The sequence below is a fragment of the Oncorhynchus tshawytscha genome, linkage group LG11 (genome assembly GCF_018296145.1).
Source record: "Oncorhynchus tshawytscha isolate Ot180627B linkage group LG11, Otsh_v2.0, whole genome shotgun sequence".
NCBI lineage: Eukaryota > Metazoa > Chordata > Actinopteri > Salmoniformes > Salmonidae > Oncorhynchus > Oncorhynchus tshawytscha.
Genome location: NC_056439.1, coordinates 55563007 through 55590005, shown reverse-complemented (window position 1 = coordinate 55590005; position 26999 = coordinate 55563007). Strand labels below are relative to the sequence as shown.

Here is a 26999-nt window from a genome sequence, read left to right as displayed (position 1 = left end):
GTCAAGCAAAGAGGCACTGAGTTTGAAAGTAGGCTTTGAAATACATCCACAGGTACACCTCCAATTGACTCAAATGATGTCAATTAGTCTATCAGAAGCTTCTAATGCCATGATATCATATTCTAGAAATTTCCAAGCTGTTTAAAGGCACAGTCAACTTACTGCATGTAAACTTCTGACCCGCTGGAATTGTGAAACAGTGAATTATAAGTGAAATAATCTGTCTGTAAACAATTGTTGGAAAAAAATGACTTGTGTCATGCACAAAGTAGATGTCCTAAAACAACTTGCCCAAACTATAGTTTGTTAACAAGACATTTGTGGAGTGGTTGAAAACGAGTTTTAATGACTCCAACCTAAGTGGATGTTTTGCTTCCTATTTTGCTTCCTGTTTAAGAATGATAAATAGCCAGAATAGTGGTGTTTCACTATGAAGCTAGTATCGCATTGCATTAAGACTGCTGCTGTTAAATTTCCAATGAGCATGTTTGCTTTGTGATAAATGCATCTTTTAATACACATATTAAATGACACTGATGTTCAAGATAGCTTGGTTTTATATTCACTTTATGCATTGATAACTAATATTGCTAGGCGATATATGATGCAATACAACTAGATTAGAAGGTCTAGACTACTTCATCCTGACGTAAACCTCAATTAATTGGATACAAAACAAACACTGGCATATTATAAAGGAGAACATGTCCAATTTATTTATATGAATGAATTGAATATCAAACAGGAATATATATTAAATGAAATTAATACAATATTGTAATATTATGCCTGTCTCTCTCCTTGCAGGGCATTAGACAGACTCCCCAGATGATGCCTGTCTCTCTCCTTGTAGAGGATTAGACAGATTAACTACACTCCCCAGATGATGCCTGTCTCTCTCCTTGCAGGGGATTAGACAAATGAACTGCACTCCCCAGATGATGCCTGTCTCGCCCCTTGCAGGGGATTAGACAGATGAACTGCACTCCCCAGATGATGCCTGTCTCTCTCCTTGCAGGGGATTAGACAGACTCCCCAGATGATGCCTGTCTCTCTCCTTGCAGGGGATTAGACAGACTCCCCAGATGATGCCTGTCTCCCCCCTTGCAGGGGATTAGACAGATGAACTACACTCCCCAGATGATGCCTGTCTCTCTCCTTGCAGGGGATTAGACAGACTCCCCAGATGATGCCTGTCTCTCTCCTTGCAGGGGATTAGACAGATGAACTGCACTCCCCAGATGATGCCTGTCTCGCCCCTTGCAGGGGATTAGACAGATGAACTGCACTCCCCAGGTGATGCCTGTCTCTCTCCTTGTAGGGGATTAGACAGATGAACTGCACTCCCCAGATGATGCCTGTCTCTCTCCTTGTAGGGGATTAGACAGATGAACTGCACTCCCCAGATGATGCCTGTCTCTCTCCTTGCAGGAGATTAGACAGATGAACTGCACTCCCCAGATGATGCCTGTCTCTCTCCTTGCAGGGGATTAGACAGACTCCCCAGATGATGCCTGTCTCTCTCCTTGCAGGGGATTAGACAGATGAACTACACTCCCCAGATGATGCCTGTCTCTCTCCTTGCAGGGGATTAGACAGACTCCGCAGATGATGCCTGTCTCCCCACTTGCATGGGATTAGACAGATGAACTACACTCCCCAGATGATGCCTGTCTCTCTCCTTGCAGGGGATTAGACAGATGAACTACACTCCCCAGATGATGCCTGTCTCTCTCCTTGCAGGGGATTAGACAGATGAACTGCACTCCCCAGATGATGCCTTTCTCTCTCCTTGCAGGGGATTAGACAGATGAACTACACTCCCCAGATGATGCCTGTCTCCCTTCTTGCAGGGGATTAGACAGATTAACTACACTCCCCAGATGATGCCTGTCTCGCTCCTTGCAGGGGATTAGACAGATGAACTGCACTCCCCAGATGATGCCTGTCTCTCTCCTTGCAGGGGATTAGACAGATGAACTGCACTCCCCAGATGATGCCTGTCTCTCTCCTTGCAGGGGATTAGACAGATGAACTACACTCCCCAGATGATGCCTGTCTCTCTCCTTGTAGGGGATTAGACAGATGAACTGCACTCCCCAGATGATGCCTGTCTCTCTCCTTGCAGGGGATTAGACAGACTCCCCAGATGATGCCCATCTCTCTCCTTGCAGGGGATTAGACAGATGAACTGCACTCCCCAGATGATGACTGTCTCGCTCCTTGCAGGGGATTAGACAGATGAACTACAGTCCCCAGATGATGCCTGTCTCCCTTCTTGCAGGGGATTAGAGAGATGAACTACACTCCCCAGATGATGCCTGTCTCTCTCATTAGACAGATGAACTGCAGCTTCAGATGCCCAAGCCTCAAAACCAGAAACATGTGGAGACATCAACACTTTTTGATTAATAAATGAATAAATGATGGGTTGTGCTCCAACCTGGGGAGAACAGAAACATAAGGCCAAAACCTGACTTTCAGTGCTGCTTCAAGTTGCTGAGAACCACAAATACCTTTGTTAATAATGTGCTGTAGTTTAGTCAACAGTTTTGCATATTCATAGGCTTGATCAAGTTGTCACCGGTTTACGTTTAATTGAAAATATGCTAAAATTGTCTTTATATGCAATGGTGAAACACGAAGGGTGGGGAAGTGACAAGAAGAAAGTTAGCTAATGTAAACAGACACTGCATGGATTGACTGTGTAAGAATGCACAAATAACTTGGCTGGCTAGCAAGATTGAACGCCACATAGCTAGTTGCATTTCCTAAGTTTTTAATCAGATGTTAAAATGTCTTACCTCCAAACTAGTTGTGCACAACTGTTTTGTCCTGCCATTGCCATGGAGTGAAATTAACAAATCAATTTGCCATCTGTCCCTGAAAACAAAACAAAAACAAATAGAAAAAAACAATTAGCCTCATTTGTTATTAGCTGTCTAGCAAGGAGAACAACATGTGGCTGCCTAGTCACATGGATTCCTAAATCACTGCGGTGATAAATTATAACAGTTTCTGGTCATTGTTTTCAGGCTGGTTGCAAAATGGACGCGTTTTCCCACTAGTGGTGTTTCCACCAAATGGACTTGTTGCAGTTTTTTTTTTAAATGTGCGTGATGAACTCGTGACCTTCGCTTAAATGTTTAATTACCGAATTAAAATGGAACATTCAACGTGCTTCCATCGCATTTCCAACTGTTAGTTTTGTCACAAAAACCGCTGTGTTAAATAGCCTACACTGGTCTTGGCACGTGTGGTTAAGCACACAGCTAGCAGATACAGTGCGGGTAAGCTAGTCTACATGGATAAGAGCTGGAATGTTTTTATTTTTCAAGCGGCAGTAATGCATCAATGATCATGTCAGCAGAATAAGACCCTCAATATTTATTGTTAAGGAGCATCAAGCTCATCACCGTGGACTTTCACCACCCTGTGAAGTTCATCTTCACTTATTTCATCTGTAGTCTAATAAACTGCATGGTTTCCTGAGTCGTACTGGGAGGACAACACACCATATCATCACGTGACTCCAAGTTTACCTCAAAATGATGTTTTTTATATCAATATTTGTGCATAAAGCATTTCCACCACTATTTCTCGCATAATGTATTTTACAGATAGAAAAACACCCCACCATTTCGAACAAACAAATGATCTGTCGGCTTATATACAATTGTACCGAAACTTCCTGTTTCCATCGCAGCTGTCGTGAGTTGTTGTTATACGGTATGACTTCACTCGCATAAAAACTACGGATGAAACGTGGTTAGTATCAAAGAGAGTAGAGTAGAGTAGAGTAGAGTAGTGTAGAGTAGAGTAGAGTAGAGTAGAGTAGAGTAGAGTAGAGTAGAGTAGAGTAGAGTAGAGTAGAGTAGAGTAGAGTAGTGTAGATTAGAGTAGAGTAGAGTAGAGTAGAGTAGAGTAGAGTAGAGTAGAGTAGAGTAGAGTAGAGTAGAGTAGTGTAGAGTAGTGTAGAGTAGTGTAGATTAGAGTAGAGTAGAGTAGAGTAGTGTAGAGTAGTGTAGAGTAGTGTAGAGTAGAGTAGAGTAGAGTAATGTAGAGTAGTGTAGATTAGAGTAGAGTAGTGTAGATTAGAGTAGAGTAGTGTAGAGTAGTGTAGATTAGAGTAGAGTATTGTAGAGTAGAGTAGTGTAAAGCAGTGTAGAGTAGTGTAGATCAGTGTACTGTAGAGTAGAGTAGTGTAGAGTAGTGTAGAGTAGAATAGAGTAATGTAGAGTACAGTAGTGTAGAGTAGATTAGAGTAGATTAGAGTAGTGTAGAGTAGTGCAGAGTAGAGTGGTGTAGAGTATGGTGGAGTACAGTACAGTAGAATATAGCATAGTGTAGAAGAGTAAAGTAGAGTAGAGTACAGTAGAGCTGAGTATAGTAGAGTATAGTACAGTACAGTAGAGTAGAGTACAGTAGAGTAGAGTACAGTAGAGTAGAGTACAGTAGAGCTGAGTATAGTAGAGTATAGTACAGTAGAGTATAGTACAGTAGAGTAGAGTAGAGTAATGTAGAGTAGTGTAGATTAGAGTAGAGTAGTGTAGATTAGAGTAGAGTAGTGTAGAGTAGTGTAGATTAGAGTAGAGTAGTGTAGAGTAGTGTAGAGTAGAGTAGAGTAAAGCAGTGTAGAGTAGAGTAGAGTAGAGTAGTGTAAAGCAGTGTAGAGTAGTGTAGATCAGTGTACTGTAGAGTAGAGTAGTGTAGAGTAGTGTAGAGTAGAATAGAGTAATGTAGAGTACAGTAGTGTAGAGTAGATTAGAGTAGATTAGAGTAGTGTAGAGTAGTGCAGAGTAGAGTGGTGTAGAGTATGGTGGAGTACAGTACAGTAGAATATAGCATAGTGTAGAAGAGTAAAGTAGAGTAGAGTACAGTAGAGCTGAGTATAGTAGAGTATAGTACAGTAGAGTAGAGTACAGTAGAGTATAGTACAGTAGAGTAGAGTACAGTAGAGCTGAGTATAGTAGAGTATAGTACAGTAGAGTATAGTACAGTAGAGTAGAGTAGTGCAGAGTAGAGTATAGTATAGTATAGTATAGTACAGTAGAGTACAGTAGAGTAGTGCAGAGTAGAGTAGAGTAGAGTATGGTGAAGTACAGTACAGTATAGTATAGTGTAGAAGAGTAGAGTATAGTAGTGTAGAGTATAGTACAGTAAAGTAGTGTAGAGTGCAGTATAGTACAGTACAGTATAGTATAGTAGAGTGCTGCAGAGTAGAGTAGAGTATAGTGAAGTACATTACAGTAGAGTATAGTAGTGTATAGTAGAGTAGAGTAGTGTAGAGTATAGTACAGTAGAGTAGAGTATAGTATAGTACAGTAGCGTACAGTAGAGTAGAGTATAGTATAGTACAGTAGAGTACTGTAGAGTGGAGTATGGTGAAGTACAGTACAGTATAGTATAGTGTGGAAGTGGCGTAGAGTGAAGTACAGTACAGTAGAGTATAGTAGTGTATAGTAGTGTAGAGTAGAGTATAGTATTGTACAGTACAGTAGAGTATAGTAGAGTAGAGTATGGTTAAGTATAGTGCAGTAGAGTATAGTACAGTAGGGTAGAGTACGCTAGAGTAGAGTAGAGTGAAGTACAGTACAGTACAGTAGAGTATAGCATAGTGTAGAAGAGTAGAGTAGTGTATAGTATAACAGAGTAGAGTAGAGTAGTGTAGTGTAGAGTAGAGTAGTGTATGGTTGTGTAGAGTGGTGTAGAGTAGAGTACAGTAGAGTAGAGTAGTGTACAGTAGATTGGAGTATAGTACGGTACAGTACAGTAGAGTAGAGTAATGTACAGTAGAGTATAGTGAAATACAGTACAGTAGACTAGAGTAGTGTAGAGTAGAGTATAGTAGACTATAGTAGAGTAGAGTAGTGTACAGTAGAGTATAGTGAAATACAGTACAGTAGAGTAGAGTATTGTACAGTACAGTAGAGTATAGTAGAGTGCTGTAGAGTAGAGTAGAGTCTGGTGAGGTACAGTACAGTAGAGTATAGTAGTGTATAGTAGTGTATAGTAGTGTAGAGTAGAGTACAGTACAGTAGAGTATAGTACAGTAGATTAGAGTACAGTACAGTAGAGTATAGCATAGTGTAGTAGAGTAGAGTAGAGTAGAGTATAGTATAATAGAGTAGAGTAGCGTAGTGTAGAGTAGTGTAGAGTAGAGTGGTGTAGAGTAGAGTACAGTAGAGTAGAGTAGAGTAGAGTAGAGTACAGTACAGTACAGTACAGTACAGTACAGTACAGTACAGTACAGTAGAGTAATGTACAGTAGAGTATAGTGAAATACAGTACAGTAGAGTAGAGTAGTGTAGAGTCGTGGAGTACAGTAGAGTAGAGTATAGTAGAGTAGACTATAGTAGAGCAGAGTAGAGTAGTGTACAGTAGAGTATAGTGAAATACAGTACAGTAGAGTATAGCATAGTGTAGAAGAGTAGAGTAGAGTAGAGTAGTGTATAGTAGAGTCGTGTAGAGTAGAGTAGTGAGTATAGTGAAGTACAGTACAGTAGAGTATAGCATAGTATAGTAGAGTAGAGGAGAGTATTGTACAGTAGGGTACTGTAGAGTAGAGTATAGTGAAGTACAGTACAGTAGAGTATAGCATAGTGTAGAAGAGTAGAGTAGAGTAGAGTGTAGTGAGGTAAGTATGAGAACATGATTCAAACAAATAGAAAGGTCCCCTTCATATAGCTATATCAACAAATCAATCAATCAAATGTATTTTTTAGGTCAGCTGATGTCTCAAAGTGCTGTAAAGAAACCCAGCCTAAAACCCAAAACAGCAAGCAATGCAGATGAAGAAGCACGGTGGCTAGGAAAAACTCCCTAGAAAGGTCAGAACCTAGGAAGAAACCTAGAGAGGAACCAGGCTATGAGGGGTGGCCAGTCCTCTTCTGGCTGTGCCGGGTGGAGATTATAACAGAACATGACCAAGATGTTCAAATGTTTATAGATGACCAGCAAGGTCCAATAATAATAATCAGTGGTGGTAGTAAAGGGTGCAACAGGTCAGCACCTCAGGAGTAAATGTCAGAAAGAGAGAGAGAGAAAGAGCGAATTAGAGAGAGCAGACTTAAATTCACACAGAACACCGGATAAGCTCTATAGGAGGAGGTTTGGTTTGGCTTTTTCAAGAGAGGCTTTATTACTGCCACTTTTAGTGAGTTTGGTACACATCCGGTGGATAGAGAGCCGTTTATTATGTTCAACATAGGAGGGCCAAGCACAGGAAGCAGCTCTTTCAGTAGTTTAGTTGGAATAGGGTCCAGTATGCAGCTTGAAGGTTTAGAGGCCATGATTATTTTCATCATTGTGTCAAGAGATATATTACTAAAACACTTGAGCGTCTCTCTTGATCCTAGGTCCTGGGAGAGTTGTGCAGACTCAGGACAACTGAGCTTTGGAGGAATACGCAGGTTTAAAGAGGAGTCCGTAATTTGCTTTATAATGATCATGATCTTTTCCTCAAAGAAGTTCATGAATTTAATACTGCTGAAGTGAAAGCCATCCTCTCTTGGAGAATGGTGCTTTTTCGTTAGCTTTGCGACAGTATCAAAAATACATTTTGGATTGTTCTTATTCTCCTCAATTAAGTTGCAAGAATAGGATGATCGAGCAGCAGTATTTCTTTAAAAAATATATATATTTCACCTTTATTTAACCTCATTTACAACTGCGACCTGGCCAAGATAAAGCATACCAGTGTGAACAGACAACACAGAGTTACACATGGAGTAAACAATAAACAAGTCAATAACACAGTAGGAAAAAAAAAAGAACAAAAAATCTAAAAGTCTATATACATTGTGTGCAACAGGCATGAGGAGGTAGGCGAATAATTACAGATTAACACTGGAGTGATAAATGATCAGATGGTCATGTGCAGGTAGAGAAACTGATGTGCAAAAGAGCAGAAAAGTAAATAAATAAAAACAGTATGGGGATGAGGTAGGTAAATTGGGTGGGCTATTTACCGATGGACTATGTACAGCTGCAGCGATCGGTTAGCTGCTCAGATAGCAGATGTTTGAAGTTGGTGAGGGAGATAAGTCTCCAACTTCAACGATTTTTGCAATTCGTTCCAGTCACAGGCAGCAGAGAACTGGAAGGAAAGGCGGCCAAATGAGGTGTTGGCTTTAGGGATGATCAGTGAGATACACCTGCTGGAGCGCATGCTACGGATGGGTGTTGCCATCGTGACCAGTGAACTGAGATAAGGCGGAGCTTTACCTAGCATGGACTTGTAGATGACCTGGAGCCAGTGAGTCTGGCGATGAATATGTAGCGAGGGCCAGCCGACTAGAGCATACAGGTCACAGTGGTGGGTGGTATAAGGTGCTTTAGTAACAAAACGGATGGCACTGTGATAAACTGCATCCAGTTTGCTGAGTAGAGTATTGGAAGCTATTTCGTAGATGACATCGCCGAAGTCGAGGATCGGTAGGATAGTAAGGGCTCTTCGATACAGTACAGTACTGTCTTTCCAAGCTAATCGGAAGACTTCCAGTTTGGTGTGGCGCCATTTCCGTTCCAATTTTCTGGAAGCTTGCTTCAGATCTCAGGTATTTTCTGTATACCAGGAGCTAGTTTCTTGTGACAAATATTTTTTGTTTTTAGGGGTGCGACTGCATCTAGGGTATTACGCAAGGTTAAATTAAGTTCATCAGTTAGGTGGTTAACCGATTGTTTTGATGTCCTTGGGTAGGTGCAGGGAGTCTCGAATTGGCATCTAGGTGTAAGGAACACGATAGGAGACAGAGAGCTGGTTTCAAGCGCAGGGCGCAGCAGGTGTTTATTGTAAAGGACCACAGGAGGAGGCGGGTAGCTGGGTCCAGGGGCAGGTAGCTGGGTCCCGGGGACAGGCAGAAGGTCACACACAGGAGGAGGCAGGTAGCTGGGTCCAGGGGCAGGTAGCTGGGTCCAGGGGCAAGCAGAAGGTCACACACAGGAGGAGGTAGGTAGCTGGGTCCAGGGGCAAGTAGATGGGTCCAGGGGCAGGCAGAAGGTCACACACAGAAGGAGGCAGGTAGCTGGGTCCAGGGGCAGGTAGCTGGGTCCAGGGGCAGGTAGCTGGGTCCAGGGGCAGGCAGCTGGGTCCAGGGGCAGGCAGCTGGGTCCAGGGGCAGGCAGAAGGTCATACACAGGGGATCAAACAAGGCAACAGTACAGGCAGGGAAAGGGCCAGTAAAGTCGTCCGGGAGATCAGGCAAGAGGTTGATAACAGGAAATACAATAGGCTAAAGTACATGCAGGGAATAGGCAAAAGGCGTCATTAGTGAGGCAGGCAAAACTATCATACACGGGAGGATTAAATTACAGGAAAAACAGAGCTCCGATTAGAAGTGTGTCACAAAACAAACAATGCCTCACAATGGTGGGGTGCAAAGAACTGAACTAAATAGAGCGTGATAATGATATATAGGTGTGTGAACAGTTAATAGAATTCAGGTGATTGGGATCTGGAGAGTGAGCTGCGTTCAGGGGATCTACGTGTTTGAGAGTGTGAGTTGGAGAGTGTGGGCTGGAAAGTGAGCTGCGTTCAGGGGATCTACGTGTTTGAGAGTGAGAGCTGGAAGCAGACGTTACACTTGGAATCTTTGGGATGTCCGAGAATTTATAGCATGGCTTTTGATGATCCTTGGTTGGGGTCTGAGCAGATTATTTGTTACGATTGCAAACGTAATAAAATGGTGGTCCGATAGTCCAGGATTATAAGGAAAAACATTAAGATCCACAATATTTATTCCATGGGACAAAACTAGGTCCAGAGTATGACTGTGGCAGTGAGTAGGTCCGGAGACATGTTGGACAAAACCCACTGAGTCGATGATGGCTCCGAAAGCCTTTTGGAGTGGGTCTGTGGACTTTTCCATGTGAATATTAAAGTCACCAAAAATGTGAATATTATGTTTCATGACTGATAAGAATTCAGGGAACTCAGTTAGGAACGCTGTATATGGCCCAGGAGGCCTGTAAACAGTAGCTATAAAAAGTGATTGAATAGGCTGCATAGATTTCATGACTAGAAGCTCAAAAGACAAAAATACAGTCTTTTTTTTTTGTAATTTTAAATTTGGTATCGTAAATGTTTGCAACACCTCCGCCTTTGCGGGATGCACAGGGGATATGGTCACTAGTGTAGCCAGGAGGAGAGGCCTCATTTAACACAGTAAATTCATCAGGCCTGAGCCATGTTTCAGTCAGGCCAGTCACAGCAATATAATGATCAGTTCATTGACTATAACTGCCTTGGAAGTGAGGGATCTAACATTAAGTAGCCCTATTTTGAGATGTGAGGTATCACAATCTCTTTCAATAATGACAGGAATGGAGGAGGTCTTTACTCCAGTGATTGCTAAGACGAACACCGCCATGTTTAGTTTTGCCTAACCCAGGTCGAGGCACAGACACGTTCTCAATGGGGATAGCTGAGCTGACTACACTGACTGTGCTAGTTGCAGACTCCACTAAGCTGGCAGGCTGGCTAACAGCCTGCTGCCTGGCCTGCACCCCATCTCATTTTGGAGCTAGATGAGTTAGAGCCCTGTCTATGTTCATTGATAAGATGAGAGCACCCCTCCAGCTAAGATGGAGTCTGTCACTCCTCAGCAGGCCAGGCTTGGTCCTGTTTGTGGGTAAGCCCCAGAAAGAGGGCCAATTATCTACAAATTCTATCTTTTGGGAGGGTCAGAAAACAGTTTTCAACCAGCGATTGACTAGTGAGACTGCTGTAGAGCTCATCACTCCCCCTAACTGGGAGGGGGCCAGAGACAATTACTCAATGCCGACACATCTTTCTGATTTACACGCTGAGGCTATGTTGCGCTTGGTGACCTCTGACTGTTTCATCCTAACATCGTTGGTGCCGACGTGGATAACAATAACCCTATACTCTCTACACTCGCCAGTTTTAGCCGTAGCCAGCACCATCTTCAGATTAGCCTTAACGTCGGTAGCCCTGCCCCCTGGTAAACAGTGTATGATCGCTGGATGATTAGTTTTAAGTCTAATACTGCGGGTAAAGAAGGCGCCAAGCTTCGGCGTCTCAGACCCCGTAACGGGAGGAGTAGAGACAAGAGAAGGCTCTGCCTCTGACTCGACTCGTTGCTTAATGGGTAGAACCGGTTGAACATTTCTGTCTGCTGAATGAGTGACACCGGTTGAACATTCCTACAGCATTTCCCTCCAGAAGCATTGAGAAAGTTGTACGGCTGCGAGGACCGTGTGAGGGGATTTATACTACTATCTGTACTTACTGGTGGCACAGATGTGGTTTCATCCTTTCCTACACTTAAATTACTCTTGCCTAACGATTGCGTCTGAAGCTGGGCTTGCAGCACGGCTATCCTTGCCATAAGGCGATTGTTCTCCTGTATATTATGAGTACAGCGACTGCAACTAGGTGGCATCATGTTAATGTTACTACTTAGCCTCGGCTGGTGGAGGTCCTGACGAACCACGTCCAGATAAAGCATCCGGGGTGAAAAAGTTTAATGAAAAAAGTTGAGCGTGGGGAAAAAATAAAAACCTTAAAGTTGGCACGTAGCAAAGTAAGGCTAGCAAGAAAACGCACAGCATCACTTAAACAAGTCCACAAGCTGTGACAGAAAGTGATGTCAGCACGTCATCAACCCCTTCATATAGCTACAGTTTATCATGGGTCTTCAGATGATGAATACTTTAGTGCCTTGTTGCAAACAGGATGCATTTTGGGAATATTTATATTTGTTCAATTAGGACCTAGACAATGAGGTGAGGGGAGTTCCTTACTATTCAGTGACCAATTAGGACCAAGACAATGAGGTGAGGGGAGTTCCTTACTATTCAGCGACCAATTAGGACCAAGCCAATGAGGTGAGGGGAGTTCCTTACTATTCAGCGACCAATTAGGACCAAGACAATGAGGTGAGGGGAGTTCCTTACTATTCAGCGACCAATTAGGACCAAGACAATGAGGTGAGGGGAGTTCCTTACTATTCAGCGACCAATTAGGACTAAGACAATGAGGTGAGGGGAGTTCCTTACTATTCAGCGACCAATTAGGACCAAGACAATGAGGTGAGGGGAGTTCCTTACTATTCAGCGACCAATTAGGACCTAGACAATGAGGTGAGGGGAGTTCCTTACTCTTCAGCGACCAATTAGGGTTTCCAATCTCTCCCCCCAAAAAGTGGTGATCGATGGTGTCAAAAGCAGCACTAAGGTCTAGGAGCACGAGGACAGATGCAGAACCTCGGTCTGATGCAATTAAAAGATAATTTACCACTTTCAGAGTGCCGTCTCGGTGCTATGATGGGGTCCAAAACCAGACCGAAGCATTTTGTGTACATTGTCTTCAGGAAGTCAATGAGTTGCTGCGCATCAGCTTTTTCAAAAATGTTTGAGAAGAATGGGAGATTCGACATAGGCCAATAGTTTATTAAATTTGGGGGATTTTCTGGGTCAAGGTTTGGCTTTTTCAAGAGAGGCTTTAGTATTAAAACACTTGTCTCCATGGCAGCGTTGAACTTTTTTATTTTTTGTAAAAAATTCCACTTTGACATTTTGGTGTATTGTGTTTAGGTTGGTAACAAGAAATCTAAATACAATCTATTTTAAGTTACGGCTGTAACACAAGAAAATGTGTAAAAAGTGAAGCGGCGTGAATACTTTCTGAAGGCATTATTTAGGACCTTCCATTCAAACCAGGGTGGGAGCATTAGAATGAGGAAAAGAGGAATCATTCAGGAGATAGCACACACTCCATAAATAATGGCATGTATTTAAATACTGCATATTGGCAGCTGTTGTGCGGACTATGTCTACTTTATGAGAAAAATGTCATGAATAAATTCAAGCCTTTCGTGAACTAAAACTCAAATTCTAACTAACACTCTAATTCTGACACTCTAATTCTAACTGACACTCTAATTCTAACTGACACTCTAATTCTAACTGTCTCCTGACCCCTCCTGTCTCAGCCTCCAGTATATATGCTGCAGTAGTTTGTGTCGGGGGGCTAGGGTCAGTTTGTTATATCTGGAGACCTTTCCTGTCCTATTCGGTGTCCTGTGTGAATTTAAGTGTGCTCTCTCTAATTCTCTCTTTCTTTCTCTCTCTCGAAGGACCTGAGCCCTAGGACCATGCCTCAGGACTACCTGACATAATGACTCCTTCATGTCCCCAGTCCACCTGGCCGTGCTGCTGCTCCAGTTTCAACTGTTCTGCCTTATTATTATTAGACCATGCTGGTCATTTATGAACATTTGAACATCTTGGCCATGTTCTGTTATAATCTCCACCTGGCACAGCCAGAAGAGGACTGGCCACCCCACATAGCCTGGTTCCTCTCTAGGTTTCTTCCTAGGTTCGGTCCTTTCTAGGCAGTTTTTCCTAGCCACCGTGCTTCTACATCTGCATTGCTTGCTGTTTGGGGTTTTAGGCTGGGTTTCTGTACAGCACTTTGAGATATCAGCTGATGTACGAAGGGCTTTATAAATAAATTTGATTTGAATTCTAACTGACACTCTAATTCTAACTGACACTCTAATTCTAACTGACACTGTAATTCTAACTGACACTGTAATTCTAACTGACACTGTAATTCTAACTGACACTCTAATTCTAACTGACACTAATTCTAACTGACACTCTAATTCTAACTGACACACTGATTCTAACTGACACACTAATTCTAACTGACACACTAATTCTAACAGACACTAATTCTAACTGGATCAGAGAGTCTGCTAAATGACTCACTACTGTAGTGGCTCTAATCAGAGAGTCTACTAAATGACTCACTACTGTAGTGGCTCTGGATAAGAGAGTCTGTTAAATGACTCACTACTGTAGTGGCTCTAATCAGAGAGTCTACTAAATGACTCACTACTGTAGTGGCTCTAATCAGAGAGTCTGCTAAATGACTCACTACTGTAATGGCTCTGGATAAGAGAGTCTGCTAAATGACTCACTACTGTAATGGCTCTGGATAAGAGAGTCTGTTAAATGACTCACTACTGTAGTGGCTCTAATCAGAGAGTCTACTAAATGACTCACTACTGTAGTGGCTCTGGATAAGAGAGTCTGCTAAATGACTCACTACTGTAATGGCTCTGGATAAGAGAGTCTGCTAAATGACTCACTACTGTAATGGCTCTGGATAAGAGAGTCTGCTAAATGACTCACTACTGTAGTGGCTCTGGATAAGAGAGTCTGCTAAATGACTCACTACTGTAGTGGCTCTGGATAAGAGAGTCTTCTAAATGACTCACTACTGTAGTGGCTCTGGATAAGAGAGTCTGCTAAATGACTCACTACTGTAGTGGCTCTGGATAAGAGAGTCTGCTAAATGACTCACTACTGTAATGGCTCTGGATAAGAGAGTCTGCTAAATGACTCACTACTGTAGTGGCTCTGGATAAGAGAGTCTGTTAAATGACTCACTACTGTAGTGGCTCTGGATAAGAGAGTCTGCTAAATGACTCACTACTGTAATGGCTCTGGATAAGAGAGTCTACTAAATGACTCACTACTGTAATGGCTCTGGATAAGAGAGTCTGTTAAATGACTCACTACTGTAATGGCTCTGGATAAGAGAGTCTGCTAAATGACTCACTACTGTAGTGGCTCTGGATAAGAGAGTCTGTTAAATGACTCACTACTGTAGTGGCTCTGGATAAGAGAGTCTGCTAAATGACTCACTACTGTAATGGCTCTGGATAAGAGAGTCTGCTAAATGACTCACTACTGTAATGGCTCTGGATCAGAGAGTCTACTAAATGACTCACTACTGTAATGGCTCTGGATAAGAGAGTCTACTAAATGACTCACTACTGTAATGGCTCTGGATAAGAGAGTCTGTTAAATGACTAACTACTGTAGTGGCTCTAATCAGAGAGTCTACTAAATGACTCACTACTGTAATGGCTCTGGATAAGAGAGTCTACTAAATGACTCACTACTGTAATGGCTCTAATCAGAGAGTCTACTAAATGACTCACTACTGTAATGGCTCTGGATAAGAGAGTCTGCTAAATGACTCACTACTGTAATGGCTCTGGATAAGAGAGTCTACTAAATGACTCACTACTGTAATGGCTCTGGATAAGAGAGTCTGTTAAATGACTCACTACTGTAATGGCTCTGGATAAGAGAGTCTGCTAAATGACTCACTACTGTAGTGGCTCTGGATAAGAGAGTCTGCTAAATGACTCACTACTGTAGTGGCTCTGGATAAGAGAGTCTGCTAAATGACTCACTACTGTAGTGGCTCTGGATAAGAGAGTCTGCTAAATGACTCACTACTGTAGTGGCTCTGGATAAGAGAGTCTGCTAAATGACTCACTACTGTAATGGCTCTGGATAAGAGAGTCTGTTAAATGACTCACTACTGTAGTGGCTCTAATCAGAGAGTCTACTAAATGACTCACTACTGTAATGGCTCTGGATAAGAGAGTCTGCTAAATGACTCACTACTGTAATGGCTCTGGATCAGAGAGTCTACTAAATGACTCACTACTGTAATGGCTCTAATCAGAGAGTCTACTAAATGACTCACTACTGTAATGGCTCTGGATAAGAGAGTCTGTTAAATGACTCACTACTGTAGTGGCTCTGGATAAGAGAGTCTGCTAAATGACTCACTACTGTAATGGCTCTGGATAAGAGAGTCTGCTAAATGACTCACTACTGTAATGGCTCTGGATAAGAGAGTCTGCTAAATGACTCACTACTGTAATGGCTCTAATCAGAGAGTCTGTTAAATGACTAACTACTGTAGTGGCTCTGGATAAGAGAGTCTGTTAAATGACTAACTACTGTAATGGCTCTGGATAAGAGAGTCTGTTAAATGACTAACTACTGTAGTGGCTCTAATCAGAGAGTCTACTAAATGACTCACTACTGTAGTGGCTCTGGATCAGAGAGTCTGCTAAATGACTCACTACTATAATGGCTCTGGATCAGAGAGTCTACTAAATGACTCACTACTGTAGTGGCTCTAATCAGAGAGTCTGCTAAATGACTCACTACTGTAGTGGCTCTAATCAGAGAGTCTACTAAATGACTCACTACTGTAGTGGCTCTAATCAGAGAGTCTGTTAAATGACTCACTACTGTAATGGCTCTGGATAAGAGAGTCTACTAAATGACTCACTACTGTAATGGCTCTAATCAGAGAGTCTACTAAATGACTCACTACTGTAGTGGCTCTGGATCAGAGAGTCTGCTAAATGACTCACTACTGTAATGGCTCTGGATCAGAGAGTCTACTAAATGACTCACTACTGTAGTGGCTCTAATCAGAGAGTCTACTAAATGACTCACTACTGTAGTGGCTCTAATCAGAGAGTCTGTTAAATGACTCACTACTGTAGTGGCTCTGGATCAGAGAGTCTACTAAATGACTCACTACTATAATGGCTCTAATCAGAGAGTCTGTTAAATGACTAACATGTAAATGTAAAAAAAATGTGATTAAAGGGAATCGTGCTCATAGGCCTACAGAACTGATTTAATGTGACGCTGTCTTCCCACTCTGTAAGATATGAAGCATTTGAGCCTGATTGTGGTGTGCTATCTTTCTGTGTTAATTTATTGAAGCAATACTGTGGTCTGGCTGATGTGGTAAGCTGTTAGAGGATGACTGATTGAGCCCTACTGTGATGCCAGAACCTGCGTCAGCTGTTAGAGGATGACTGATTGAGCCCTACTGTGATGCCAGAACCTGCGTCAGCTGTTAGAGGATGACTGATTGAGCCCTACTTTGATGCCAGAACCTTTGTCCCAAATAGCATCCTATGCCCTCTGCACTAGTTTGGACGAGCCATAGGTACCACTTGGGCCGCATGCATTGTGAAAAGTTCTGTGAATAAATGCTATGAAAATCCCACCACAGAATGATTAACCCATAAGAGTCTAAGCCCTGTCTAAACCGGGGGGTTCTTCTGAACTACATGGAATTGTTTTAAGAAGGTCATTCCAAGTATCGTTTTGAAGTATATCAAAAATATATACAAATATAATGAAATATAATTTTGGCATTTACTGCTGTCAGTCCATACAAACTCTTTGGACAACAGACAGTCCTTACTGCTGTCAGTCCATACAAACTCTTTGGACAACAGACAGTCCTTACTGCTGTCAGTCCATACAAACTCTTTGGACAACAGACAGTCCTTACTGCTGTCAGTCCATACAAACTCTTTGGACAACAGACAGTCCTTACTGCTATTAGCCAATAGAAACACGTGGAACAGCAGACAGTCCTTACTGCTATTAGCCAATAGAAACACGTGGAACAGCAGACAGTCCTTACTGCTATTAGCCAATAGAAACACGTGGAACAGCAGACAGTCCTTACTGCTATTAGCCAATAGAAACACGTGGAACAACAGACAGTCCTTACTGCTATTAGCCAATAGAAACACGTGGAACAACAGACAGTCCTTACTGCTATTAGCCAATAGAAACACGTGGAACAACAGACAGTCCTTACTGCTATTAGCCAATAGAAACACGTGGAACAGCAGACAGTCCTTACTGCTATTAGCCAATAGAAACACGTGGAACAGCAGACAGTCCTTACTGCTATTAGCCAATAGAAACACGTGGAACAGCAGACAGTCCTTACTGCTATTAGCCAATAGAAACATGTGGAACAGCAGCCAGTCCCTCCCAAAAATCTAAAGGAAGTTTGTTTAAATTGTCTCTCCTATATCTGAGAGAAGAAGAGAGATCAGGAAACATTTTATTTTTAACATGTATTTAACCTAAACATTTTGTCACTAATGTAAACATGCATACTTCCATAATTTTTTCAGACTGGTACCTGGGGGCTCTTCAGATTGCCCTTCCAATGTGTTTGTGAGAGACTCATCTGTCCAATAGTTTATAGGCCAACCGTTCTGATGCTACAGACAATTTTGTGAGAAGATGGATTTTCAGGATGTCTCATGGTCACCTGTCACCACAGAAGTGCGACATCAGCGAATGTGGTGGATTGAGAGCCATCCAATGCAAAACAGATATCTCTATCTGACAGCTTTTTATGGGTGTTTTTTCCTTATTCTAACTAGATTTCCGCGGGGCGCGGACATCAACTCTGAGGAAGGTGTTAATGCATTCAAATTCATGCTAATTCCTCAGTTGCCTGTGTGTTCATGTGTCACTGCGGATCAATCCGTTGCCAGGCTGACGGAGGAAGAGACAGACAGACAGACAGACAGACAGACAGACAGACAGACAGACAGACAGACAGACAGACAGACAGACAGACAGACAGACAGACAGACAGACAGACAGACAGACAGACAGCGTCCCAAATGAAACTCTATTCCCTATGGGCTCTGGTCAACAGTAGTACACTGTATAAGGAATAAGACCAGAGGGCTCTGGTCAACAGTAGTACACTGTATAAGGAATAAGACCAGAGGGCTCTGGTCAACAGTAGTACACTGTATAAGGAATAAGACCAGAGGGCTCTGGTCAACAGTAGTACACTGTATAAGGAATTAGACCAGAGGGCTCTGGTCAACAGTAGTACACTGTATAAGGAATTAGACCAGAGGGCTCTGGTCAACAGTAGTACACTGTATAAGGAATAGGGTACCAATGGGGACACAGTGCGACAGACACCTTTAATCCTGTAGTGTGATTGAGAGGCTAATATGACAGCAGCGATGGGGGAAAAAACAGGCGTAAACCAGGCGTAAATCAAGTGTATACCAGGCGTTTACCAGGCGTAAACCAGGTGTATACCAGGCGTAAACCAGGCGTAAACCTGGCGTAAACCTGGCGTAAACCAGGCATTTACCAGGTGTTTACCAGGCATTTACCAGACATAAACCAGGCATATACCAGGTGTATACCAGGCATTTACCAGGCGTTTACCAGGCGTAAACCAGGCGTTTACCAGACGTAAACCAGGCGTGTACCAGGCGTATACCAGGCGTTTACCAGACATTTACCAGGTGTTTACCAGGCGTACACCAGAAGTAAATCAGGCGAAAATCAGGCGTTTACCATATCACACTCTATTCCCTTTATAGTGCACTACTTTAGACCAGGACACACATGGAAGACAGGGAACAGGGTTGCATTTGGGAAGCACAGCCTAGTGGGTCTGTTGAAAGGGCCAGATACTTTAACAGAAGGGAAGCACGGCCTAGTGGGTCTGTTGAAAGGGCCAGATACTTTAACAGAAGGTTAACAACAGCAGCACACAGGGTGTAAATACATATTTCTGCTTAGCTTATTATCAAGCATTCAACTACTGTCCCTAAATCAATATCCATGTTCTGAGATAACAGGAGAAACACTACAGAAAAAACACAGACCAGCAGAAAATGTGAAAAAAAGGGGAGGAAAGTGAATGCTTAGTTTAGTGACACTGAATGCATTAGAATGTCACACCAAAACACTCCTTTGCAACACCATTTAAATGTGTTGCTGTGTAGATGGCATGTTGTTATTACAGATTGGAAATGTATTCGTTTGAGATATCACAGCACTTTGAGATATCAGCTGATGTAAGAAGGGCTATATAAATACATTTGATTTGATTTGATTCATAAGGTAGTATAAAACGGATCTTTCACTGTAAATTACTACTTATATGAATTACAATATAAATTATATAAATTACTACTTATATAAATTACTACTTATACATTATATTATGTTCATGAAATGTAACTGATATAAACTGATAATCTTGAGGGTAATGTTACTGTTATTAACTGATAATCTTGAGGGTAATGTTATGGTTATTAACTGGTAATGTTCAGGTAATGTTACTGTTATAAACTGGTAATGTTGAGGAAATGTCACTTAAATAAACTGGTAATGCGGAGGTAATGTCGATTATATAAACCGGTAATGTTGAGGTAATGTCACGTATATAAACTGGTAATGTTGAGGCAATGTTACTGTTATAAACTGGTAATGTTGAGGTAATGTCACTTACACAAACTGGTAATGTTGAGGGTAATGTCACCTACACAAACTGGTCATGTTGGGGTAATGGCACTTATATAAACTGGTCATGTCGATGTAATGTTACCGCTATAAACTGGTAATGTTGAGGTAATGCCACTTACATAAACTGGTAATGATGAGCCAATGTCCCTGTTATAAACAAACTGGTAATGTTGAGGTAATGTCATGTATATAAACTGGTAATGTTGAGGTAATGTCACTTATATAAACTGATCATGTTCAGGTAATGTTACTGTTGTAAACTGGTAACATACAGGAACTCAAATCCTTCTGTTCACCTGATTTAGAATTCCTCACAATCAAATGTAGACCGCATTATCTACCAAGAGAATTCTCTTCGATTATAATCACAGCCGTATATATCCCCCCCCAAGCAGACACATCGATGGCTCTGAACGAACTTTATTTAACTCTCTGCAAACTGGAAACGATTTATCCGGAGGCTGCATTCATTGTAGCTGGGGATTTTAACAAGGCTAATCTGAAAACAAGACTCCCTAAATTTTATCAGCATATCGATTGCGCAACCAGGGGTGGAAAGACCCTGGATCATTGTTACTCTAACTTCCGCGACGCATATAAGGCCCTGCCCAGCCCCCCTTTCGGAAAAGCTGACCACGACTCCATTTTGTTGATCCCTGCCTACAGACAGAAACTAAAACAAGAAGCTCCCACGCTGAGGTCTATCCAACGCTGGTCCGACCAAGCTGACTCCACACTCCAAGACTGCTTCCATCACGTGGACTGGGAGATGTTTCGTATTGCGTCAGACAACAACATTGACGAATACGCTGATTCGGTGTGCGAGTTCATTAGAACGTGCGTTGAAGATGTCGTTCCCATAGCAACGATTAAAACATTCCTTAACCAGAAACCGTGGATTGATGGCAGCATTCGTGTGGAACTGAAGGCGCGAACCACTGCTTTTAATCAGGGCAAGGTGTCTGGTAACATGACTGAATACAAACAGTGCAGCTATTCCCTCCGCAAGGCTATCAAACAAGCTAAGCGCCAGTACAGAGACAAAGTAGAATCTCAATTCAACGGCTCAGACACAAGAGGCATGTGGCAGGGTCTACAGTCAATCACGGACTACAGGAAGAAACCCAGCCCAGTCACGGACCAGGATGTCTTGCTCCCAGGCAGACTAAATAACTTTTTTGCCCGCTTTGAGGACAATACAGTGCCACTGACACGGCCTGCAACGAAAACATGCGGTCTCTCCTTCACTGCAGCCGAGGTGAATAAGACATTTAAACGTGTTAACCTTCGCAAGGCTGCAGGCCCAGACGGCATCCCCAGCCGCGCCCTCAGAGCATGCGCAGACCAGCTGGCCGGTGTGTTTACGGACATATTCAACCAATCCCTATACCAGTCTGCTGTTCCCACATGCTTCAAGAGGGCCACCATTGTTCCTGTTCCCAAGAAAGCTAAGGTAACTGAGCTAAACGACTACCGCCCCGTAGCACTCACATCCGTCATCATGAAGTGCTTTGAGAGACTAGTCAAGGACCATATCACCTCCACCCTACCTGACACCCTTGACCCACTCCAATTTGCTTACCGCCCAAATAGGTCCACAGACGATGCAATCTCAACCACACTGCACACTGCCCTAACCCATCTGGACAAGAGGAATACCTATGTGAGAATGCTGTTCATCGACTACAGCTCGGCATTCAACACCATAGTACCCTCCAAGCTCGTCATCAAGCTCGAGACCCTGGGTCTCGACCCCGCCCTGTGCAACTGGGTACTGGACTTCCTGACGGGCCGCCCCCAGGTGGTGAGGGTAGGCAACAACATCTCCTCCCCGCTGATCCTCAACACTGGGGCCCCACAAGGGTGCGTTCTGAGCCCTCTCCTGTACTCCCTGTTCAGCCACGACTGCGTGGCCACGCACGCCTCCAACTCAATCATCAAGTTTGCGGACGACACAACAGTGGTAGGCTTGATTACCAACAACGACGAGACGGCCTACAGGGAGGAGGTGAGGGCCCTCGGAGTGTGGTGTCAGGAAAATAACCTCACACTCAACGTCAACAAAACTAAGGAGATGATTGTGGACTTCAGGAAACAGCAGAGGGAACACCCCCCCATCCACATCGATGGAACAGTAGTGGAGAGGGTAGCACGTTTTAAGTTCCTCGGCATTCACATCACAGACAAACTGAATTGGTCCACTCACACAGACAGCATCGTGAGGAAGGCGCAGCAGCGCCTCTTCAACCTCAGGAGGCTGAAGAAATTCGGCTTGTCACCAAAAGCACTCACAAACTTCTACAGATGCACAATCGAGAGCATCCTGGCGGGCTGTATCACCGCCTGGTATGGCAACTGCACCGCCCTCAACCGTAAGGCTCTCCAGAGGGTAGTGAGGTCTGCACAACGCATCACCGGGGGCAAACTACCTGCCCTCCAGGACACCTACACCACCCGATGCTACAGGAAGGCCATAAAGATCATCAAGGACATCAACCACCCGAGCCACTGCCTGTTCACCCCGCTGTCATCCAGAAGGCGAGGTCAGTACAGGTGCATCAAAGCTGGGACCGAGAGACTGAAAAACAGCTTCTATCTCAAGGCCATCAGACTGTTAAACAGCCACCACTAACATTGAGTGGCTACTGCCAACACACTGTCAATGACACTGACTCTACTCCAGCCACTTTAATCATGGGAATTTATGGGAAATGATGTAAATATATCACTAGCCACTTTAAACAATGCTACCTTATATAATGTTACTTACCCTACATTATTCATCTCATATGCATACGTAGATACTGTACTCTATATCATCGACTGCATCCTTATGTAATATATGTATCACTAGCCACTTTAACTATGCCACTTGGTTTACATACTCATCTCATGTATATACTGTACTCGATATCATCTACTGTATCTTGCCTATGCTGCTCTGTACCATCACTCATTCATATATCCTTATGTACATATTCCCCTTACACTGTGTATAAGCCAGTAGTTTTTTTGGGGGGAATTGTTAGTTAGATTACTTGTTCGTTATTACTGCATTGTCGGAACTAGAAGCACAAGCATTTCGCTACACTCGCATTAACATCTGCTAACCATGTGTATGTGACAAATAAAATTTGATTTGATTTGATTTGGTAATGTCTAGGGAATGTTACTGTTATAAACTAGCAATGTTGAAGTAATTTCACTTATATATACTGGTAATGTGGAGGAAATGTCACTTATATAAACTGGTAATGTTGAGGCAATGTCACTGTTATAAACGGGTAATGTTGAGTTACTGTCACTTACATAAACTGGTAATGTTGAGGTAATGTCACTTATATAAACTGGTAATGTTGAGGTAATGTCATGTATATAAACTGGTAATGTTGAGGTAATGTCACTTATATAAACTGATCCTGTTCAGGTAATGTTACTGTTGTAAACTGGTAATGTCTAGGTAATATTACTGTAATAAACTGGTAATGTTGATGTAATTTCACTTATATATACTGGTAATGTGGAGGGTAATGTTACTGTTATAAACTGGTAATGTTACTGTTATAAACTGGTAATGTTGATGTAATTTCACTTATATAAACTGGTAATGTTGAGGTGATGTTACTGGTATATACTGGTAATGTCACATATATAAACGGGTAATGAGGTAATGTCACTTATATAAACTGGTAATGTTGGGGGTAATGTCACTTATGTAAACTGATCTTGTTCAGGTAATGTTATTGTTAAAACTGGTAATGTTGAGGTAATGTCACGTGTATTAACTGGTCATGTTTGGGTAATGGCACGCACATAAACTGGTAATGTTGGGTTAATGTCACTTATATAAACTGATCATGTTCAGGCAATGTTACTGTTGTAAACTGGTAATGTTGAGGGAATGTCACTTATTCAAACTGGTAATGTTGAGTTGATGTCACTTACTTAATCTGGTAATGTTGAGGTAATGTTACTGTTATATACTGGTCATGTCACTTATATAAACGGGTAATGCCTCTGACAAAAACTCATCATGTTCAGGCAATGTCAGTATAAACTGATCACGTTCAGGCAAAATCACTTATATAAACTGGTAATGTTGAGGCAATGTCACTTATTTAAACTGGTAATGTTGAGGTAATGTCACTTATATAAACTGATCATGTTCAGGTAATGTTACTATTGTAAACTGGTAATGTTTAGGTAATGTCACTTATTTAATCTGGTAATGTTGAGGGATTTTCACTTTTATAAACTGGTAATGTTGAGGTAATGTCACGTATATCAACTGATAATGTTGAGGCAATGTCACTTATTTAAACGGGTAATGTCAAGGTAATGTCACGTATATCAACTGATAATGTTGAGGTAATGTCACTTATATACACTGGTAATGTAGCGGTAATGTCACTTATAAAAATTGGTAATGTCGAGGTAATGTCACTTATAGAGACTGGTAAGTTAAGGTAATGTCACTTATATAAACTGATATCTTAAATTTAATTATGCTTTGTAAGCAACAGGTGTAGACTAACAATGAAATGCCTAAAGGCCCTCCGAATGAAATGCCTACAGGCGCTCCCAATAAAATGACTACAGGCCCTCCCAATGAAATGACTACAGGCGCTCCCAATGAAATGACTACAGGCGCTCCCAATAAAATGACTACAGGCCCTCCCAATAAAATGACTACAGGCACTCCCAATGAAATGACTACAGGCCCTCCCAATGAAATGACTACAGGCCCTCCCAATAAAATCACTACAGGCCCTCCCAATGAAATGACTACAGACCCTCCCAATGAAATGACTACAGGCGCTCCCAATGAAATGACTACAGGCCCTCCCAATGAAATGACTACAGGCCCTCCCAATAAAATCACTACAGGCCCTCCCAATGAAATGACTACAGACCCTCCCAATGAAGAAGAATAGAAAAATCATAGAAAAAAATTGTAACACAAGGAATACACAATGAGTAACGATAACATGGGAGTAGCATTACCTAGTTGTTGTGCAGGGGTACGAGATTATAACATGGCTATACAATGGGAGTGCTAGTACCTAGTTGTTGTGCAGGGGTACGAGGTAATAACATGGGAGAACCAGTACCTAGTTGATGTGCCAGAAGAACGCTACCTGCCCCAATGCATAGTGCCAACAGTAAAGTTTGGTGGAGGAGGAATAATGATCTGGGGCTGTTTTTCCTAGTTTGGGCTAGTCCCATTAGTTCCAGTGAAGAGAAATCTTAATGCTACAGCATACAATGACATTTATTATGATTCTGTGCTTCCAACTTTGTGGCAAAAGTTTGGGGAAGGACCTTTCCTGTTTCAGCATGACAATGCCCCTGTGCACAAAGCGAGGTTCTTACAGAAATGGTTTGTCCGAGATTGGTGTGGAAGAACTTGCCTGGCTTGCACAGAGCCCTGACCTCAACCCCATGGAACACCTTTGGGATGAATATGACTGCCGACTGTGAGCCAGGCCTAATCGCCCATCGTCACTGCCCGACCTCACTAATGCTCTTGTGCCTGAATGGAAGCAAGTCCATGCAGCAATGATCCAACATCTAGTAGAAAGCCTTCCCAGAAGAGTGGAGGCTGTTGTAGCAGCAATGATCCAACATCTAGTAGAAAGCCTTCCCAGAAGAGTGGAGGCTGTTGTAGCCGCAATGATCCAACATCTAGTAGAAAGCCTTCCCAGAAGAGTGGAGGCTGTTATAGCAGCAATGATCCAACATCTAGTAGAAAGCCTTCCCAGAAGAGTGGAGGCTGTTATAGCAGCAATGATCCAACATCTAGTAGAAAGCCTTCCCAGAAGAGTGGAGGCTGTTATAGCAGCAATGTTCCAACATCTAGTAGAAAGCCTTCCCAGAAGAGTGGAGGCTGTTATAGCAGCAATGTTCCAACATCTAGTAGAAAGCCTTCCCAGAAGACTGGAGGCTGTTATAGCAGCAATGTTCCAACATCTAGTAGAAAGCCTTCCCAGAAGAGTGGAGGCTGTTATAGCAGCAATGATCCAACATCTAGTAGAAAGCCTTCCCAGAAGAGTGGAGGCTGTTATAGCAGCAATGTTCCAACATCTAGTGGAAAGCCTTCCCAGAAGAGTGGAGGCTGTTATAGCAGCAATGTTCCAACATCTAGTAGAAAGCCTTCCCAGAAGACTGGAGGCTGTTATAGCAGCAATGATCCAACATCTAGTAGAAAGCCTTCCCAGAAGAGTGGAGGCTGTTATAGCAGCAATGATCCAACATCTAGTAGAAAGCCTTCCCAGAAGAGTGGAGGCTGTTATAGCAGCAATGTTCCAACATCTAGTAGAAAGCCTTCTCAGAAGAGTGGAGGCTGTTATAGCAGCAATGTTCCAACATCTAGTGGAAAGCCTTCCCAGAAGAGTGGAGGCTGTTATAGCAGCAATGATCCAACATCTAGTAGAAAGCCTTCTCAGAAGAGTGGAGGCTGTTATAGCAGCAATGATCCAACATCTAGTAGAAAGCCTTCCCAGAAGAGTGGAGGCTGTTATAGCAGCAATGATCCAAAATCTAGTAGAAAGCCTTCCCAGAAGAGTGGAGGCTGTTATAGCAGCAATGATCCAACATCTAGTAGAAAGCCTTCCCAGAAGAGTGGAAACTTTATGGGAGCAAAGGGGGGAACAACTCCATATTAATGCCCATGATTTTTGGAATGAGATGTTCACGTACTTTTGGTCATTTAGTGTATAGGTAGGGGTACTAGGTAACAGGATACATAATAAACAGTAGCAGCAGCATACGTGATGAGTCAAATGAGTTAGTGCAAAAAGGATCAATGCAGATAATCCAGGTAGCTATTTTCTTAATGATTTAGCAGTCTTAAGGCTTGGGGGTAGAACCTGTACAGAACCTGTTGGTTCCAGACTTGGTACATCTCTGCTACCGCACAGTTTATGACTTGGGTGGCAGGAGTCTTTTTTTTTTAAGTTCAAATTTGTTATTTATTTCGTATTTTTATTTGTGTGTTTTTTTCTTCGTGTTATCCAATTGGTAGTTACAGTCTGTTCCCATCG

The 26999-nt window shown here is 42.6% G+C and overlaps 1 protein-coding gene across 1 annotated transcript in view; it reads right to left on the bottom strand.

The window, feature by feature from the left end:
- The window catches only part of LOC112241574 (GDNF family receptor alpha-4-like), a 132794-nt gene extending 115164 nt beyond the window's left edge, over positions 1-17630 (bottom strand). The window contains exon 1 of the mRNA XM_042330445.1: positions 17069-17630. Within this exon, the coding sequence (XP_042186379.1) occupies positions 17069-17630 (562 nt within the window). The remainder of the gene's footprint in view (positions 1-17068) is intronic.
- Positions 17631-26999: the final 9369 nt, after the last annotated feature.